The 19,476-nt window shown below is 39.6% G+C and overlaps 2 protein-coding genes across 3 annotated transcripts in view; one reads left to right on the plus strand and one right to left on the minus strand.

The window, feature by feature from the left end:
- Window positions 1-791: 791 nt before the first annotated feature.
- Window positions 792-10,130, plus strand: zbtb2b (zinc finger and BTB domain containing 2b). Its single transcript, XM_084432570.1, is given in 6 exon segments — window positions 792-1,041; window positions 1,376-1,456; window positions 1,459-1,479; window positions 1,481-1,484; window positions 4,700-4,880; window positions 6,796-10,130. Coding segments are annotated over 6 exon segments (1,836 nt in total). The 5' UTR covers window positions 792-939; the 3' UTR covers window positions 8,243-10,130.
- A 561-nt stretch (window positions 10,131-10,691) lies between these two features.
- akap12b (A kinase (PRKA) anchor protein 12b) overlaps window positions 10,692-19,476 on the minus strand; it is a 40,248-nt gene continuing 31,463 nt past the window's right edge. For both annotated transcript variants that reach the window (XM_084432558.1, XM_084432559.1), the window contains 2 exons: window positions 13,998-18,629; window positions 10,692-12,394 (listed from right to left, as the gene is read on the minus strand). In XM_084432558.1, coding sequence (XP_084288684.1) covers window positions 14,002-18,629 — 4,628 coding nt within the window. In that variant the 3' untranslated portion in view covers window positions 10,692-12,394; window positions 13,998-14,001. The remainder of the gene's footprint in view (window positions 12,395-13,997; window positions 18,630-19,476) is intronic.

Below are 19,476 nucleotides of genomic sequence, written 5' to 3' on the forward strand. Positions count from 1 at the left end.
GCATTTTTATTCAGCACCCTTAAGATAAAGAAGAAAAAAAAATCTGCTTTTTTATTCTGGTATTATGGTAAGATTTTCAAACAAGTATATTTTAAAGACTTGGCTAAGAAAATGAATATGACTCTTACCATTTTTATAAACAATGTTTAATTGTTGCAAATACATAAGATGTAAACCAATGGAGAACTAAACCTGCAAAAATGTAAATAAATAAATAACCCGATGGTCCTCTCAAAATATATATATTTTAATTAATTTTGTCAATGGAACCATATTTTAAATAAGTTAGGGTTAAAAATGTGAAACTTATTTTACACACACCTATACATAAACATATATATAGACACACACACACTCAATTATGAATAAATTGGAATAAATAAATATGGTTTTAACTCCATTAATATCCCAAATGTTCTTTTTAGGCTTAATAATGAGTTTTTAAATTTATAATATTTAAAAAAAATAAAAAAAATATGCCTCATTAAGTTGATTGTATCCTGTGGGTGTGAAATCGTCGTTCTTCGAATAATACGCGCGTTTCTCTTGGCTGTAAAAGTGCTCAGTCTGTCAACTGAAATGCAAATAGCCCTGCATGCATGTATCTGTCTCGATACGTTATCTTCATGTGGGGGTGGGTAGCGTGACCTACGGCTATCCAACTCCACTAAAATCCGTTTATGTGTAACGTTCACCAACGATCGTCGCCCCTGAATGATAGCTCAACATTCATCTCCGCCGCACCGTGAACACATGAGGAGAACGACAGACACACATATCGTTCGCCAGTTCACTCATTTTAGCTGCTCTTAGCGCCAAAGACCGTTTGTTTTAGCATCCCAGGGAAGTGGGTTTTACAACCGCTGTTTTAAGCCCTTTTAGACAGTCATGTGATTGTAACGTAACCCGACCGGAAAACACCGACGACCATCGCCGCCAATGCTGCGTTTGAGAGGAACAGAGCAGCTGCGAGCCCAACGGACAAGTCCCCCGGTACCAGACATCGACTCACCGAACTCCACACGCTCTAGCGGAGGAAAGGTACGTGCGTGTTTACACTAGTCAACCTTTATCGTTAACTGTTCATTTCTGTATTTGTTGTTTTTAGTTTAGTTTATTTATTCGGTGACCACCCCTTCCCCCCGTGTGTGTGAGTGTGTGTGTCCGTTTCACGAAGCTCCGTTTATTTGTGCTTCTCGTCTCTGATGCTCGCTTAAGCTCCGTTCTGGGTTTATATCGTTGTTATTGTTGTGAATTTACGCTATATTCGAGATAAGGTTGCTGGATCATGTGCTTGTCGAGCAGCGAGCGTCTGCGCGTGATCGTATCAGTCATCACGTTTCAGTTTTTGACGGTTTATTTTCTATTTGCGAAGAAAAACAGATTGCGGAAGTGGTCGGTCTCTGCGGGAGATCTGTCCGTTCCACGTGTCTCCGTAGTGGGAGGAGCTAGTTTACAAACCACAATGAGAGCAAGTTGAAGCTGTAGCGATTGGTTTAGAGCTGGAGTTATGAGGAACTGCAATGCTCATTTGAAATATGTTTCGGTACCAGGAAACACCTGTAAGCGGTTTATAAGTGTTCTTGCATGAAATCTGTCATGTCATTGTTTGTATATTCCGTCAAATTTCGATGATTGCTGAAAGCCGGGTGACTTATTGAGTAAAAAACTAAAGTTAAAGGGTCCAATCAATAAGTTTTGCGAATTACAAGTTTTAGACCAACAGACTTTTATGAAATATTAGAAGTGATGTACACCCATTCGACATTAGTCTTCTAGAAAAAGCAGATGTATTCTACTTCCTCAATCCTCATAGGTGCTGCCATATTGACATCACATGACCAAATGCAATGAGCAGTAAAGATCCACAGTCGGTTTTACAAAGTAAAAATCCCATTAATGTTCTATATATATATATATATATATATATATATATCATATAGAACATACTTTTTAACAGTTGCTTTATATATACATATAATCAACATCTTTAAATAAGTAGGCTAGTATTATATTTCCCCCCTTTGTTTTTAATTTGACTAAATTTAATTCGCAATGCTTCATGGGATTGTAATTCTTTCTCTCATTATCCCTAAAACTGGCAATGTGATCTGGGTGTAACATAGTTTTTGTAGTCTTTTTTGGGGCGTAAGAATGATTTTTTTCATCAAATCCTTTTATCATTTATCACAGCCTGGTCTCTCTTGAGTATGCTGGTGACATGATTTGTTTAAAAAAAAATTGTGATTAATTAGTCAGCCTGACCTAAATCCAACATGGCTGCCAGTGGTGCAGGACATTCAGATTTTGAGATAAGTAAATATATATTAAACTTACTTTTCTTTTGAAAAAAAATAATACTAACACTGCTAACATTAATTATGAACATTGTCTTAAGGTGCTGAAAAAGAAAATTTATAAAAATGTTGTTCATGTTGTTATTTAGCACAGTTTGAAATATATGTTGTTACACCTGAGTCACATTGCCACTTTTGGGTATAAAAAAGGGATTAACTTTGTATTCATTTTTGTCACAATCTTTGTATTCTGAGGTATTTTTTTTACAAATTATAAAATTTACAGGTTAAACTGATACAGCCTGTCTGTCTTGAGTATGCTGGTCACATGATTTGCTTCAATTTATCTGTGATCAATTAGTCAGCCTGACCTAAATCCAATTTTTTTTTACCATTTTTACCCATTTTGTTTAACCATTTTTATGGTAACGCAAGGTCCGATTTCAAAATGGTTTTCACAGGCTGAATCTTGAGTTTGTAAGCTTTCCAATGATATATAATTATGTCAACATTATATGAGTTGAAGTATAGGATATAATTGTTTTAAACATGCAATGGCAGTTACGGTTATAGATTTGGTCCTTTTTTTATACCCTAAACAGGCAATGTGATCTGGGAGTCACAACTCATAAAATCCAAAATACATAACATTTTTCAAAAATTCTTTTGGATATGATTTACTTAAGTCCAGATGATATAAAAAATGACATGAAATTATTTGTTGCTTATCATTTTCTACTCTTGCCTGTTTAAGGGTTAAAGCAGTTAAATACACCATTTTGTACCTTTTTTCTTTCAGTCCAATTTTTAAATACCATTTTTTGCTTCAATTCAAATTTTGTAGTGTTGTATAAACCTCGTAGCTGCTATAAAGAAAAAAATATGAACCAAACCAACCACTTTCAGACAATGTTCAAAGTTCTTTACAAAGCAACCAAACATTTTATAGAGCATGCCACCAATATCGCACCAATAACAATGACACAAAATATAATTGGGATTGATTAATTTTCTGAAATAATTATTTATGTGTATGTGTTGAAGACAGAAAAATGATAATGAACAAAACAAAAGATAAACAAACTGCTTTGGTGTGAAGCAGCAGCAATTAAACAAACTGCATTCATCCAGGCCAGTAAGTCTCAGTATAGTCCAAAATCACTGATGGGATTGGGTGATTGAGTTTTTTATTTTAAGAAATGCTCCCCCCCCCCAGTCTTTACACACAACTATGTGACGTTGCAGCCCATGCTTTCAAAGACCACTGACAGCGAGTCTGTAGACTCTACGGATGCGTCCTTTCTCCACCCAAGAGGGGTTGTGTGGAAGTAGCCTCAGGAATGCTGTCTGAAGAGCCAGTCATGTGACACACAAAGCCTGTGATCGACCTTTAGGCTAATGGACATTCAAGGCACAGAGGCTGTTGAGCTGGTTCTGGTAGATGAGGGTTAATAACCTCAGGGATCAGGGTTCATTGTTCAAAGGTTGCCTCAGATGTTTGGCCCTTGGCTGTATCTGACCGCTCTGTTGGGACTGTTTTCAGGGTTACAAGTCTGAGTGTCTTTTTGCAAGCTGAATAACCAGTTAGTTGTCTTAAATATCTTTTCTAATGAATCTTTCATATGGTATGAAAATATTCAGATAATATAGGATTTCTATCCTATTGTTTCTCTTACCCTAGAATTAAAACCTTTCCTATCATTTTATTCTATATGAAGAATACATTTAAACTGATTTGTTATGATTAGCGGTCTGAAAATGTTTCACGATATGTCTTTGGAGAGGAAGAATATGAAAAGTTTCAAACAGAGGGTCAAAATGAAAACCACACATACAGCTTTTCTGTTTGTTAAATGTCTTGAGAATGCATACTCAGCGAAACTTTCCTTCAGCTTGATCAAAAGGAATTGCTCAGTCTTAAATGTGAATGAGAAGTAGATTTGCCAGTCTAAAGAAGCCATATAATTAGTGTTTAGGTTTTAGGCTTTAGTAAATGAAATGCTGTATCAGATTGCCTTAAAAGCACTGTAATTAAATACTATCGCTTAAAGTAACAGCTCACATTCTCAACAAGCCGCACAGTTTAAGGTTCATGTTAGTAGCACAAATAATGGGGGAAGAGTTTGTGCCAAAGTGTAATGCTTGGGGTTAAGGGTAAAGTTTGTTCAAATCCTTAACCCTAAGAATGAGCAATATTACTGGTTGGTTGTAATATTCTTATGCTAAGTGTTCCTTAGAGTGAGCTTTTTGTTAATCCAACATTGTTGAATTCATAATTACGCCTGTTCACTGCTGATTAAGTCCATGTCAACGGACAACTTCTTTCACTCAGTCTTTTTTTGGTACATTGTGGTCTGTAGTAGACAGGAAGTTGACTGTCATCTCTGGCCCTTTCTGTGTAGGTGGAAGTATGGAGTTGGCCAATCATGGTCTTATCCTTCTTCAGCAGCTCAACGCACAGAGGGAGTTTGGCTTCCTGTGTGACTGCACGGTCGCCATCGGCGATGTTTTTTTCAAAGCACACAAGGCCGTACTGGCTGCATTCTCGAACTACTTCAGAATGCTCTTTATACACCAGGACAGGTAAAAGCTTTATATGTTGTTTTTAAAGTCCAATTTGTGCCTAAACTAGGGATGTGTTGATATGGTGAGGTAATGATAATTCTCATGTTATAACCAATAAATGACCAACTTTACAATTCTATACTATTTTGTTTAAAAATAAAACAGTAACAACTAAAATCAATCATTTCCAATGCTACAATGAATTTAGGCATCACAATATTATAATTTGCTGTATAAAAATTGATAATCATTTTGAGATTTTAACACAAAATTTAAAACACTAGGCATCATACACTTGCTGAGTTTGTAAATGATTACAGTGTAAAACTGTATCGCGTCGGAGCCGATAGCCTCGTGGTCAGCGCTCCGACATATAGCGCAACTGCACCTCGGGCAACCCGAGTTTGATTCCCGTCTCGAGGTCCTTTGCCGATCGCGTTCCTCTCTCTCTACTCTCTGCTTTACTGTCTGATCTCTATATACTGTCCTATCCAATAAAGCCATAAAAAAGGCCAAAAATATAAACTGGGCATGCATACACCACCAGACTTTCAAGCTGTCCCGAACACAACAAACTCGCGCAGACAGAAACATGTGCTTCATTGATAGGAGACGCATGACAAATGAAAACAATGTGTTCTAAAATCAGCCCAAAATATTAAACCTGTTCGATAACCTCTGACTGGATAGAATCATTGTGTGAAGCTAAAAACACAAGTCTGTGCCCTTTTATCATCCAGACTGCAGATCGGGGCAAATATCTGGGCAAAAAATTGTGTAGTGTATTCCAGCCTTAAAGATTACATTTATCATTTTTATTGAATTAGTGTTTTTAAATTTTAAATAAAGGTGAGCATCATATGATGGCAAAGGTAATCTAAATGTAAAATGTAATATAGGAAATGAACATGCACAAATATCCAATATTGTTTAATGTTAGTACAATTTTTTTTTTTTATTATTATTTTAAGGCACAATAATTGCTTAAAGGGTTGGTTCACCCAAAAATATTTACCATAATTTACTCACTCTCAAGCCTGGCTCTTCCAATGGGAGTGAATGGCCTAAATATTCACTCCGAATAGTGAATATTAGTGAATAGCTATCTAGTTTTTGAAGCTCCAAAAAACGCATCCATCCATCATAAAACTAATTCATACGGCTCCAGGAGGTTAATAAAGGCCTTCTGAAGCGAAGCGATGTGTTTTTTTTTTTAAAGAAAAATATCCATATTTATAACTTTATAAACTATAATGACTCACTTCCAGTAACGGCCGTACACGAGTGAACTCTGACACGACCTACTGACGAACACGGAAGCGCGGAGGATAGAGCAAAACAAAACACCGGTCATGAATTATAATTCTAAAACAAGAATTTTTAAAGAGAAATCGCGTCTACTCTCACCTAAGCTTACGCTACTCCTACGTCCTACATCATACGTCAGGTCAGAGGTCACTCTTCTGCCGGAACTCATCTCGCATACGACCGTTACCGGAAGCCAGTGATTATAGTTCATTAATTTATAATTATTGATATTTTTCTTACAAAGACGGCACTTCGCTTCAGAAGGCCTTTATTAACCCCCAGAGCCGAATGGATTACTTTTAGGATGGATGGATAGATGTGCTTTTTGAAGCTTCAAAAACTCAGGCTCTATTCACTCCCATTATAAAGCTTGGCAGAGCCAGGATATAACTCCGATTGTGTTTGGCTGAAAGAAGAAAGTCATTTACACCTAGGATGGCTTGAGTGTGAGTACATTATGGTATAATTTTCATTTTGGGGTGAACTAACTCTTTAAAAAAAAATAAAAAAAATATTTGTGCTAAAATTTGCTCTTTACTAATAAGCCAGTATTAAAGCACTTCCATAGCACAAAGATCAGTGTTTTTTTTTTACGTTGAATCTTTTTCTTTGTCTTCTCAACCAGTGACTGCGTTCGCTTGAAGCCTGCTGACATTCAGCCCGACATCTTCAGCTACCTCCTCAATCTGATGTACACCGGCAAACTGGCGACACAGCTTATCGACCCAGCTCGCCTGGAGCAGGGCGTCAAGTTCCTCCATGCGTACCCTCTTATTCAGGAGGCAAGTCTGTCTAACCACCATGCAACTCAGGCACACCCTGAGGTCAGCCTTCCCCTGTCGTCCTCTCTCTATGGCATTCAGATATCAGATCAACAGGCCACACTCACAAACCGCCTCTCAGCGAGAACGCATCTCTCCTCGCCGTTCGACTTAGAAGGTGGCGGTGTACTCGACGGTAAGGGCGTCACCACAAACAAAGCTACCTCACTGATGCGGCCTGGATCTAAGCACAGGCACAGTCTTACAGAAACGGAGGTAGAAGCATCTGCGAGCATCAGTCAGTTTGTGAGGGAAGGGTCCGAGATGGAAACATCTGCAGGTGAGGCCCCGTCATGTTCCCTGAACACCAACACCATTCTGCACGTGAAGCCCAGCATCATGAGAAGAAATACCTCTCTGAGGAAGCATTATACGTGCCACGTCTGTGGGGGCCGCTTCACTCAGCGAGGAACCTTACGAGAGCACCTGCTTCTACACACTCAGGCTATGCTCCCCCTTGTGTTAGAGTCCGTCGGTGCGACTTCCCCCATGGCGACTGGAGGTGCCGCCACACCAGAGGTGGAGGAAGTTCTCCGAGGCGGCGAAGCCTCCGCAGCCACTCCCATCATTGTGGACGGCGCCAGTGACAGCGAGCAGCATCTGTACTCAAAAGACTCGCCGCATCCTGAAACCGCCATGCCCATCCCGACGACAACTGCAATCAGCCTGTACACGGCGCAGCCCCAGGCGGACACGCCTCCTCCATCCGATATCGCTGATATCGACAACCTAGAGGGTGCGGCTGACATGGAGCGGGAAGTGAAGCGGAGGAAATATGAGTGCTCCACTTGTGGCCGCAAGTTCATCCAGAAAAGCCACTGGAGAGAGCACATGTACATCCACACAGGCAAGCCGTACCGCTGCAGCGCCTGCGGAAAGAGCTTCTGCCGGGCCAACCAGGCGGCGCGGCACGTTTGCATGAATCTGAGCTCGGAGCCAGCGTACACCATGGTGGACCGACAGAGCATGGAGCTGTGCGGGGCAGATGACTCCAGCCAAATGGAGGCGCTGTTTCTAGGCTCGTCTGTGAGACCGTACAAATGCAATGTGTGTGAAATGACCTTCTCCAGCCCCAATGAGGTGATCAAGCACCTGTGCTTCAACCAGGGGGCGCTCTCGGGTGGAGTGGCTGGAGAAATGGCCGCGAGTGGGCTGAACAGTGACAACCTGGCCAAAGACGAAGGCTCGGATTCATCCAATGGCGGGCCGTTGATAACGCCCATCAAAACAGAGGAAGTCTTTGTGGAGTAGCTCCATATTCATCCACTTCAAAATATAGTTTGTTTTTTAATGTATTGCATTTGAATTGTGGGTAAATTATGATCAGAAGTTAAGCTACAGATCGAAATGTCTGTTATATATATGGATTTTACTTTTACTGAAAAGTACTGCTTCCTGCATTATTATTTTTTTAACACTCATACATTTGGTTTGTATATTTATAACAGATTTACTGTATGTTTAGACCAACAAGTCAAATTCCTGCTTCATTCTGTATTTCTTTCAAGGGTTTTGTTGGTTACTCGGGTCATTTGCGGTTAAAGCTCTTCCTCTGTCTAACTGTACAGGAAAAGGATGTAGTGAACTGCTGGAATCCTGCGTTCGTCTCAGTGCAGATCAGTCTAGACTTCACATTAGGTTGGATTTGTAATTCAATAAATAAAAATAATTCCTCAAAATCCTTAGTTCATGAGCATAACACACCAAAAATGATTTTTTATGTCGTCTCCATGAAAAATGAGGTCTGAGCAGCTAAGTGTGGATATTGGTTTAAGAAATGTTTTTACTACCTCAACCGGTTTGGACATGCGATATCAGACTAACCTGAAATTTGCATCAAAGGTTCGAGGATCAAAGTCAACTTTATCTTCCAGTGCCTCTGAGGAGTTACGCAGATCTCAAAGTTTTTCTTTCTGTTTCTAATTTCTTATTACATGCTTTGGGTTAGCAAGTGCAAGGTGCAATTGTAGATAACCTTCATCCAGTGCCAGATTACTTGTCGAACATAATTTATATTAGAGTTAATGTGACCCACGATGTATTTCGCATTTGTTCACGTTTACTACAGTACTTTTTTGTGCCAATACCACCTAAATGATAAACGTCCATCCAGCGTAAAAAATTGTTTGGCGGCAACAGCAGCTCATCAGCAATCTGGTTGTTTTGCTCTCACTGTGGTTCAACATGTTTACAGTTGTGCTGTGTGTTTAATCAAAGTTGTTTCTGTGTGTGAAATTAGAAAACACTGTGGCCAATCGTACACATGTACATAATGTAGCTTGAAGGGAGATATTTCTGTCACTGTTCTCAGCTTGAATTTTGCCATGAAATGATTTGCTCGAGTATGCTCCTAATTTCCTTATTTTTGAGCCTTGTATAACTTTTCAAATTTTATGTACAGTGCTTTATTTACAAAAAAATTTATAATCTCAAAGTTTGTATATTGATCAATGCATTTACTGTAGAATATTATCCATTTTAGTGTAGCACAAGTGTCTGTATGTTTGTCCTCTCTGCATTGACGGTCTTTATGTTCTAATGAAACTGACAGTGAGGTCATGCTGTTAAAGCACTGATATCTACTAAAGATCCCTGACTACTCTGATTATACTTGTGCTACGTCAGGAAACTTCTTTTTTTTAACCATTTTAAACCAGGGCAATTTACAATCAATGCTTCCATCTTGCTCCTTGTAAAGACCTCCTAGGAATATATTTTAAGAGCACTGTGAGTTAAGTTACTACTGAATAGCTAGTTAGAGCCCAGGAAGGACCATTTGCTTTATTTTGTTACAAATAATTTTACATCATATATTTTTTTTTTTTGCTTTTTAATTTGTGATGTTAATGGACAGGAGGCCTTGTCCAAATTATGTGTAATCATACATGCAATGGAATGCCTTTTTTTTTTTTTGTTACAACTCTTTATTATTTGTACATATGCAAGTTGTTACCCATTGAGGCAGTTATAGGGAGGGGAGGAGAGGGGTAAAGGTGCCCCCTCAAACGCACAAACCCCAAAGCCAAGGCAAGTATACTGTGATCTCTCGCTCCTCAGGAACATGAACAGTTGTCTCTGGAAAAAATACTTCCTTTGCATTTTCATTGTGAATAATGATAATAAATACTTATGTTTTTGAAGTGTGCATGTATGTTTTCTTTAATATACACTACCATTCAAAAGTGTATAAATAAATCTATTTATTCAGCAAATAAAAAAAAATTTTTTTTTAAATATAATAAATAGAAAGTGGTTATTTTAAATTGTAATGTTTTTACAGTATTTCTATTTTTTGGAAAAAAGGCCTTGGTGAGTGTTAGAGAATATTAAAAAGTCTTACGGACTCCATACTTAAAGCCCATTCTCTGCTCGAGGCAATTTTGTACAGGTTTTTGGTAAACTGTGGATCCTTCTTACATAATCAATCATGAGGGCTGATATGTTGCCTTTGTACCTCCATCCATGTGAAATTAACAATCAGAGGGATAAACAGCATGTTCGTTTAAATCTAGTTATGTGAGCCACTAGATGGCACCATTGTGGTGCCACTACATCAAAACTTGCAAAAAAGTATTAGACTTAAAAGTTAAATATTCCCAGCATTTTACCTATGCCAATTCATTTATATTTTCAGTATCCTCCCACCACCTGGCGATACACGCTCAAAAACAAAACCACATAAAAAAAAAAACTAGTCGGCTTGATTTACACTAGCTTTATTTGAATGAAATATAGACATGATTTTGTATCCATACTATTAACAGCTTGAAGAATACAAAAAGAGGTGAGGCTCATGCTACTGGTATATAACATTCCTTAATGCTTTCATTGGTTATTTGTTAATATTACAACATGACTTAAGGTACATAGGTATACAATTTGTACAAATGTTAAAGAGCTTCACAGTAGACTGTATTATAAAAAGCTAAGAAAAGAATGTGAGTGGGTTGTTCATTCAAAGCGTGACAGTAGTAGCAGAGCTGTTTTTCTATTGAAGATAGTGCATCCCCTTTTCAGTCTCTGTCATTTGCTTTCTGACAGGCTAAACGTTTTCTTTTACAGTTTGTCACCATCATCATCCAAATATGCAACAACTGTCACATTACCGTACATATTTTGAAATGCTTTTATTTGCCTGCATGTATGGCTACAATACTACTAATTTCAAAGAGACTGACAATAAGGCATCTACATGTCTTTCAAAGAAATAACAGTCCTTGTTACAGAGATTAGAAATGCGAAAAAAAAAAAAACCCCTACACTATATTACTGAATACCCACTTATATGTGAACCAAAACCATGTGTAACTAACTGGACAACCTGTGTTGGATGGTGTAAATACAATTCTCCTCGCACAATTTTCTCACAGTTTTCCCTTAACCTCAGGTGCATTTTTAGGTGTTAAAACATGCATTTTGCTAAGGCCGTCAAACAGTGAAGTGCACATGTATGTTGAGGACAATAAAATGTCCCTTTTTAAACAATCCCTACTCATGCAGGCGTTTGTCATCATCGTGATCATCTATTTTCACAGGGTACCACTAAAAGCAAAATCAAATCGACTCTTTTAAAATCTCAAATGTCACGCATCAATGGTAAAATCGTTCATTGTGATTGTGCATGATAAATATACATAATAAAAATACAACATTTCACAGTAAAGGACAGAAAAGTGGTATATCTACAGTGAGCATGGAGATGATAACGGCTTGATATTGTGTTTCAGTGTTCACTGAATTTGACCTCATTTTCACATTACAGCCACAGCATATTATGCACTTTTTCATTTACTATAGCTGTAGAAGGTGTATCTGTACCATATTTGCTCAAATTACTTGACTAAATAATATTTTGTAATTTCACACCAGCATGACATCATGATTTCAATGGGTTTGTAGAAGGTTAGAATGTTTTTGAGAGGGCTGAGAGAATATTTTAGATATAAATACAATATACAAAATAACAACCATCCTACTCCATCACAAACACACATTAGCTCATACAAGATCCACACATACATATTCTCTCCATTCGGCAGACTGCTTAACAACTAATAAAAAAATTAAAATGTCCATCGTAATGTTACACGTTGAAACATGGCATCTTAAGCAATTTGGCAAAAAACAGTAAAGTGGGAATAGGAGACATCCCTTGATAAGTCCAGTGAGGCACAAGACCTCAGTGATATGGTAGCTGAGTGAGAGTGAATTAGGAAAGAGGAATAGAGGGATGAATGGATGGATTAAATGAGAGAGAGAGAGAGAAGAGAGATTGAACTTTAGTCTCTTGCTCTGGGAGTTGGGACAGAGCACTGTCTCTTAATGTCCTCCATGGCTGCCACTCACTTCCTGCTTTCCGGAAAGCTCGGTGTCCCAGTCATGTGACCGCTTTTTACATGCAGACTGCAAGACATAAAGGAAAGTGGTGAGAAAAAAAAAGCCAACCAGATGCTAGTACATTAGCATTTTGTTTGCAAAACATTTTAAGCTTATTTATCACGTACACTGCTAAGTCTGCTAATGTCAATTCAAAACTGCAATATACTTTGCACTCTTTTCCTTTGCTCTTCTCACAGCTCTTTAATCAATTAGCATGACAAGCTACTATCCTACTGCTTTGTCACCTATCATTTCACATTAATACAAACATTGCTCTTTCCATCTGCACTGCATCTTCTGTGCCTCCAACCACTGTCTCACTCTGTTGTATGACTCAGCACAAGTCACCAAGGCAAAGGGGATAGTGAGAGAGAGAAGAGAGTGGGCCTTGCACCAAAGCTCATGCAGCGATGTTATATATCACCAGCGTCTGCTCTACTGCAGTGCTGCATTAGCACTCATCAAACATTTAGCAGACACACCCAGCTCTCCTCTCCCATCCCCTTCCTTTTTTGGTCTCACTAAACATTTGGGCTCATTGAACAGTGTAATTATTTTAATAGGTGACGGGTAATACATGTATTTATTTTATGGAGTTGCCTCTGATTATGAATGTTTTTATTGCGAATGTGTAATCATTTTGAAATGTAATATGAGTATCAAGTATATTTACGTGCACTTTCTGATTCAAGTCGGACTAAAACAATAATTCATCTTTTTAATTAATCTAGGTAATGCAGTTTGGATGTAAACACATTAATCAAACTATAAACAATCAAGAGCTTTGTGCGCACATTCCAAAAGACGTGACATGCAACATGTATTCGATGAAGACTGTAGCTTGACTACACAAAAACTAAAACTATGTCAATGTACTTACAGTAATTTAGTATTACCCATTCAAGTGCCCCTCCTATATTATTACCTAGCATTCCTTAATAATTTCTTGGGAAAACTGACATGGAGAGTCAGGTAGCACTTTACTTCATTCAGTACTTTAAGACTTATTTAATTGAATAAATAATAATCTATCAATATCATAGAATACAACTTTTATGATTTTTTTTTATCATTTTATCTGCTCGTATGCTGATATGACACTACCATGGATTGTATTTGATCATACAGTGTATCTTATAAAATTAATTGGTTCTCTAACTACATATTAAAAGCTTTGATGATTGGAAGAGAATAAGAGAGCGTATAAGGGAGGGGGTGGGGAATTAGACTCGGTCTTTCACCACAAGTTCATCTCTCTTCACACGGCTTCCCTTTAAGACCCAGCAGTGAAGTGAAGGGTCAGGCAGCGGCATTCCTGCTTTGATACCGAAGGTCCCTTGGATACTGGTACATGGAACAAAAGCTTTTTCATCTCACCGAATGGAAATCCACCCCTAATAAAACTACGATCAACTGATGCTTTTAAAAAGGCACCATGAAAAAACTGAAGAAGACTGATGGTGAAGTTTACTAGCTAATGTGGAACATGTGGAACTCTTTTGTTTGTGATGGACAAAACTAATTTTGAAAACATTTTAATATTTTGTTATTATTGTTGTTTAGTTCTACGGTAAAAAACAAAAAATAAAATTAACAAAGCAATTTCAATAAATGTATAAAGACTAACCTGCTCATGACACTGTGACAACCTCTGTGGAGACAGGCTCAATCTCATTCTCGACCTCCTCCACTACCTCCTCTACTGCAATGGCATTTGCTGTCTTCTCAGGAGCAGTCTCCAGCTTGGCAGGTACATTTTTAGCATCCGTCTTTTGACAATCTGGATCTCTGGACTCTCCCTGGTTTGTCGTGTCCTTTGTTGAAACCTTCGTTTGAGGCTCTTCCAAGTCTTTCTGAGGTCTGTCTACTACTGATTCATGACCATCTGAACCGTCTTCTTTCATGTTTGTCTCAATGTCTTGAACAGGTACATTATCTGCATCTATGACATTTATGAAACCCACGTTAAACTCCTGTGCAGTCTCAATCTGTACCTCCTGTGCCAGTTGACACTGCTCAGCTACAAACTGGTCTTGACTTGCAGATATTTCTGTCATCTTTTCTTCTGGTATGGCTTCTGAAACTTCTGAATCTTGTGTCTCTTGCTTGATTTCTGTTGGCACTTCTGTGGAATCTGACTCAACTTGACTTTTTCCTTCTTCACTTTCTTTGGTCTCTTTTGCTTGCTTTAGTTCGACTTCACTTTTCGTTAACTCTGTTTCTTGGTGCACATCTGCCACAGAGACTGTGGCAACCTCCTCATTTTGAGCATGGATTTCATCTGTGATAGAGACTGGGACTGTTTCAGAGATCAGGATGGCTTCATTGACTGTTTTTGTTGGTTTCTCAGTGACAATGCAAGTTTGTTCATTGTCGTCTTTGCAGCTATCGTCAGATGCCTTTTGTTTCTCTGGGCTTGTTTCTAGTGGAGCTTTTTCTCCTGAAATGACTTCTGTTGAAGGTTTTTCAAAAACCGCTGGGAACTCTTCAAGTTTGACTTCCACTGATGCGGCACAGCTCTCTACCTCCTCAGTGGCTTTCTCAGACACTTTTTGTTCTGCATGTGCCTCAGCAAGGTTCTCCACAACAATTTGAATGACCTCTTGCACAATAACACTGCTCTGTTTCTCAATGATTTCTGCCTCTGTCACTTGGGATGCCTGGATCACTTCAGTTTCCTCTTTTGCATTCTCAATAACTTCCTCAAACACAACACTAACCTTTGTTGAGGCTACTTCAAAGTTTCCCTCACTGACTCCTTGAGCAGAGACAACCTCAACATCATTCACTATAACCTGGATATTGTGGTCACCAGTGGGAAGAACAAGAGGAACATTTTCCATAACAGTTTCATGAGCTAGATCTGCTGAATGGGATTCTGTCGTCTCAGATGTTGAGTTTATAACACAGACAGTCTCTTTGATGACTGCTAATTCTTCAGTGGATTCTTCAGCCACAACAGGAATGCAATCTTCCGTAGACAAAGCAGTTTGAGAAGCAGACACCTCTGGAAGGGTTGCCGTGGCCTCCTCTATTTCAGCGATGGCAACTCCCTCCACAGATGCTATCTCAACAGTGGCAAATGCCTCTTTATCACCCTTCAGTTCTTGCACTTTCTCACCTTCAGCAACAGTAACTTCTGTGACTTCTACAGTTTGAGCACAGATTGACTCTTCAACAGTTGCTTCAACAGGACCTGCAGCCTCAACCTGAGGGGATTTTTCTGCCATCACCGGCTCTTCTAGAAATTCTGGTTCCTGTTGTACAGCATTGATAAGCGCTACTTTGACTGCTGCTACTTCTTGGAGATCATTCACAGTCTCAGCTTCAGATATCTCCTTCATCTCTTCAAACTGTGCTTTCTCCTCAACTGCATTTTCTATGGGCTCATCTTTGAGCTCTACTTGACCTACACTTATCTGAGCCTCATGAACCTTATCCTCAGTCACACTGACCTTTTCAGGCTCCTGTGTTTTGTCTTCAATAGCTAACTCTGTGACTATTGCCTGAGTAACAACTGTGACTGACTCTACTAAAGGCTTCTGATTGAGGCTTTCTTCTTTTACCGCCTTTATTTCACTAGTGTCAAGGCCGGTGCAAACAGCGGTTGCCTCTGTTTTCTCGTGTGCAACCAAGACTGTTTTCTCTTCCTTGATGGCTGACTCAACCAGAAGAGCGTCAGTGATGACGGCAACTACGTTTTCCTGTTCCTTAGTCATGGTGACAGCTATGGCACTTGTGGTAACACTGATAGTTTCCACAGCTTGTTGTAGTACGACATCAGTCTTCTCTACACCATCACCTGGGACAGGAGTTGTCTCACCTGATGTAACTGGAGATGCTGTAACGCGTGAAACAGCAGAAACCATTTCAGTCTCCTCTACTTGTTCAAGGGCCGTAACTGCTTCTGATGTAAGCTCGACAATGTCCTCTGCAATGGTGTTATCGGTTGATTTGGGTGTGGCAGCTGTGTCTCCTTCTTCGGGTATGTCACTCAATTGCTTTCCCTCTGTCTCATCCTCAACATTTTCCACAGTGGTTGAGATCCAAGATGGTGATCTATCCTCAGCTATGGCGTTTGTCTGAGTTACTGGTGCAGATTCCTGCTTCACCTCCTCTGCCTCTGCAGATGGTTCATTGTCATATTCGGAAAGAGGCACCACAGCTGGAGTGTCGGAGTCATCCTCTGCAGAGCCAACGTCAGAAGAAACCTGCTCTTGTTTACCATCAGACTTCTTCTTCCTGCGGGGAATCAATTTCCTCAAAGAGAAAGAGGATTCTTCTTTGGGGATTTCACTGTCAGAGGTTGTCTGCTCTGGGCCTGAGGCTTCATCAGACTTGTCTTCTGCTTTAGGTTTCTTCCTCTGGGTTACCAGCCTCTTGAAGGACTCCCAGGTAGACACAAGTTCTTCCTCTGGTTCAGGGGAAGAAGCCAAATTCTCATGATCAGCTTCACCAGAGCTTACAAGAGGGGACTCGGCAGTCTTCGTCTGCTCTTCTCCAGACTGCTGCACTTCTTCCTCAATTTTAGGTTCTTCATCATCAGAATCAGAAGTTTTTCTGGCCCTTTTTTTAGCTGACCCCACACAAATAAGAGCTTCCCAGGACACAGATGTATCCATTTTTCTTTTTGACTCCTCTGCAACTGGTTCAGGCTTCTCAACTTTTGTCTCAGCCTTAGATTCTGCTTGTGATTCTTCTTTAGACTCAGATGGTACCTCTTCAGAGGGTTTAGGCTCATCAGTTTTCTCATCGAAGATGGCACTTTCAGTTGAAGATAGGGTAGAAGATTTGGGTTTGTCTCCAGGGGCTTCATCTTCGCTCTCAGATGGCCTTTTGACTCGTTTTTTTGGAGTGACTAGTTTTTTGAAAGAGGACCAAGGTAAAATTCCATCTTTCTTTTTCTCACTGTCAGAAGTGACTGGTTCACCATCAGGCTCCACGGCTTGAGCCACCTCAGCTTGAGTTACCTCCCCCACAAGATGCTCACCAGATTCTTCTGGAGAAGATGCTCCGCTGTCAGGTTTTTGGGGCTCAGCAGACTCAGTGGAAGACTGGAGGTTTTCAGCAACTTGTTCACTTGGTTCTGTTTGCTTTGATTCGGCTTCTTTCTTACTCTTCTGCTTTTTGGATGACAGCTTTTTTAGACCTGCTCCTGTAAACAGCTTCTTAAGTGGGCTTCCCTGGGCCTTGGCTTTCTCCTGAGATGACAGGATTTCAGCTTCAGTGGTCACCTCATCTGAAACATCTGGCTTGTCACTTGTTGGTTTTGCATCATCAATAGGTTGGGATTCATCAACAGTTTCAGCAGCTGGAGCTTCAGCAGTTTCAGTCTGAGTCAACGTTTCAGCTTCACTTGTAGTCTCAGCCTCTAGTTTAAGATCTTGTGTCTTTTCTGTCTCAGTGGAAGTTGATTCAGCTGCAGTTTCAGCTTTAGTTTCAACTGTTTCTGAGAGTTTCTCTACTTGCTCACCCTCAGCTGGTTCTTTCTCTGCACCCACTTTAGCTTCCTCTATACCCTCAACAACACCATCTGCGGTCTCCTCAGCTTCCTTAATGTCCTCCTCTGCAGACTTTTCTTTGACTTGTTCCTCATCTTTGGGCTTTTTGAAGCTTGTCTTCTTCCGCAGGTTAGAAAAGATTCCCTGAGTGAAAAATTTCTTAAAGGGGCTCTGTGTCTCTTGAGAGGGTGGACTTGTGGGCAATTCAGTTGGCACTTCTGACTCTGGTTCTTTCTCTGATATCGTCCCCATTTCTTCAGCAGGTTTTTCGGTTGCCCCATCACTTGCCTTTTCAGTCTCTGATGGGGCATCAACTACAGTTTGGTCAGTTGGTTTCTCTGCCTTATCAGTCACATCTTCAGTCGTGGCCTCCTGCTCTTTTTCTGTGGTCTCTGGTGATTTGTCTTCTACAGATTTGTTTTCCTCTGTTGCAGGTTCCTCTTTCTTTTCCTCAGCAGCTGCATCTGCACCACTCTCTGCTTCCTTCACTGTCAACAGTTGCACAGGCTCAGTCTTCTCATTCTTGTCTTTCTTCAGAGTGAACTTGAATCCAACAAAACGAAAGATCTTCTTGAAGCCCACCTCATTTGTCTCCTCTTGTTTTTCTTCTACAACCTTCTCTTCTGCAGTTGTAATTTCATCTGCATTTGCAGAATCGTCTCCTTTCTCTCCATTAACTTGAGGGGTAACCTCTTCCTGATGCACCTCAATTGTTTCAGGGCTGTCTTCTTTTTGGGAGATCGTGTCTGTCTGGCCAACTGTAATGAAAAATATGCAGTTTTAGTGAAGTTTCTAGTACATTTTTTCAGTTACAGTTTACAAATGGCATAAATGAAGCCATTATCATTGGAATCATCAAGGAATGAGTTAACAGATTATCAAATATCATAACACTCAAAGCCTTATAAAACTCCTTTGTCTCTTATGGATAGCCAATTCTCAAAATGACTAAGTGTAGAAAAAACTATTTAGAGTAATAAAAGCAAAATACATGATCTAATGTAATTATTTCAAGATGGAGGGTTGTGGCATTTGAAGGAAATCAGAGCCACATTGCTAGAAAACCTGCAAAAATATTCACCCCCTGTACAGATTTAATCAGGCATATGATGGTAATTTGATAATAAGCTTACATTTTCTGGTCTCTTTCCTAATGAAATCTGGGGAATGATGACAAGATTTTACATCAAGGCAACCAGGGGAAATTTCCATGTTGTAAGCTTCACAGTTATGCAGGCTATGTTGCCAAACTATGCTATGCAGACTATGCAATTGACCTTATTTAATAAAACACAGCAAACACATAATGAAGGGGGTGGTTTGTAATATTACTTTATTAATCTACCTTAAGCCTGTATATGTGTCCAGTTCTTAAGCATCCGAGATTTTTTTTTAACTAAAATTGCAACAGGTGGGATAAACAAAAGAACACAAACACACACAAACTTATAATGTCTTAAATTCCTCCCTTGACTATCTGTGTTTTGACAGGAGTGGGTCGGTTTTGAGGGTGTGGGGCTAGGAAGAGGGAGTCGAGTTTGCATGTAGTGTGGGCCTCCTGGAGGCTCAGTTTCCCTTTGACATCCAACCTAGCAAGGGACCATT

The sequence above is a fragment of the Rutilus rutilus genome, assembly GCF_951802725.1.
Source record: "Rutilus rutilus genome assembly, chromosome: 15".
Lineage (NCBI taxonomy): Eukaryota > Metazoa > Chordata > Actinopteri > Cypriniformes > Leuciscidae > Rutilus > Rutilus rutilus.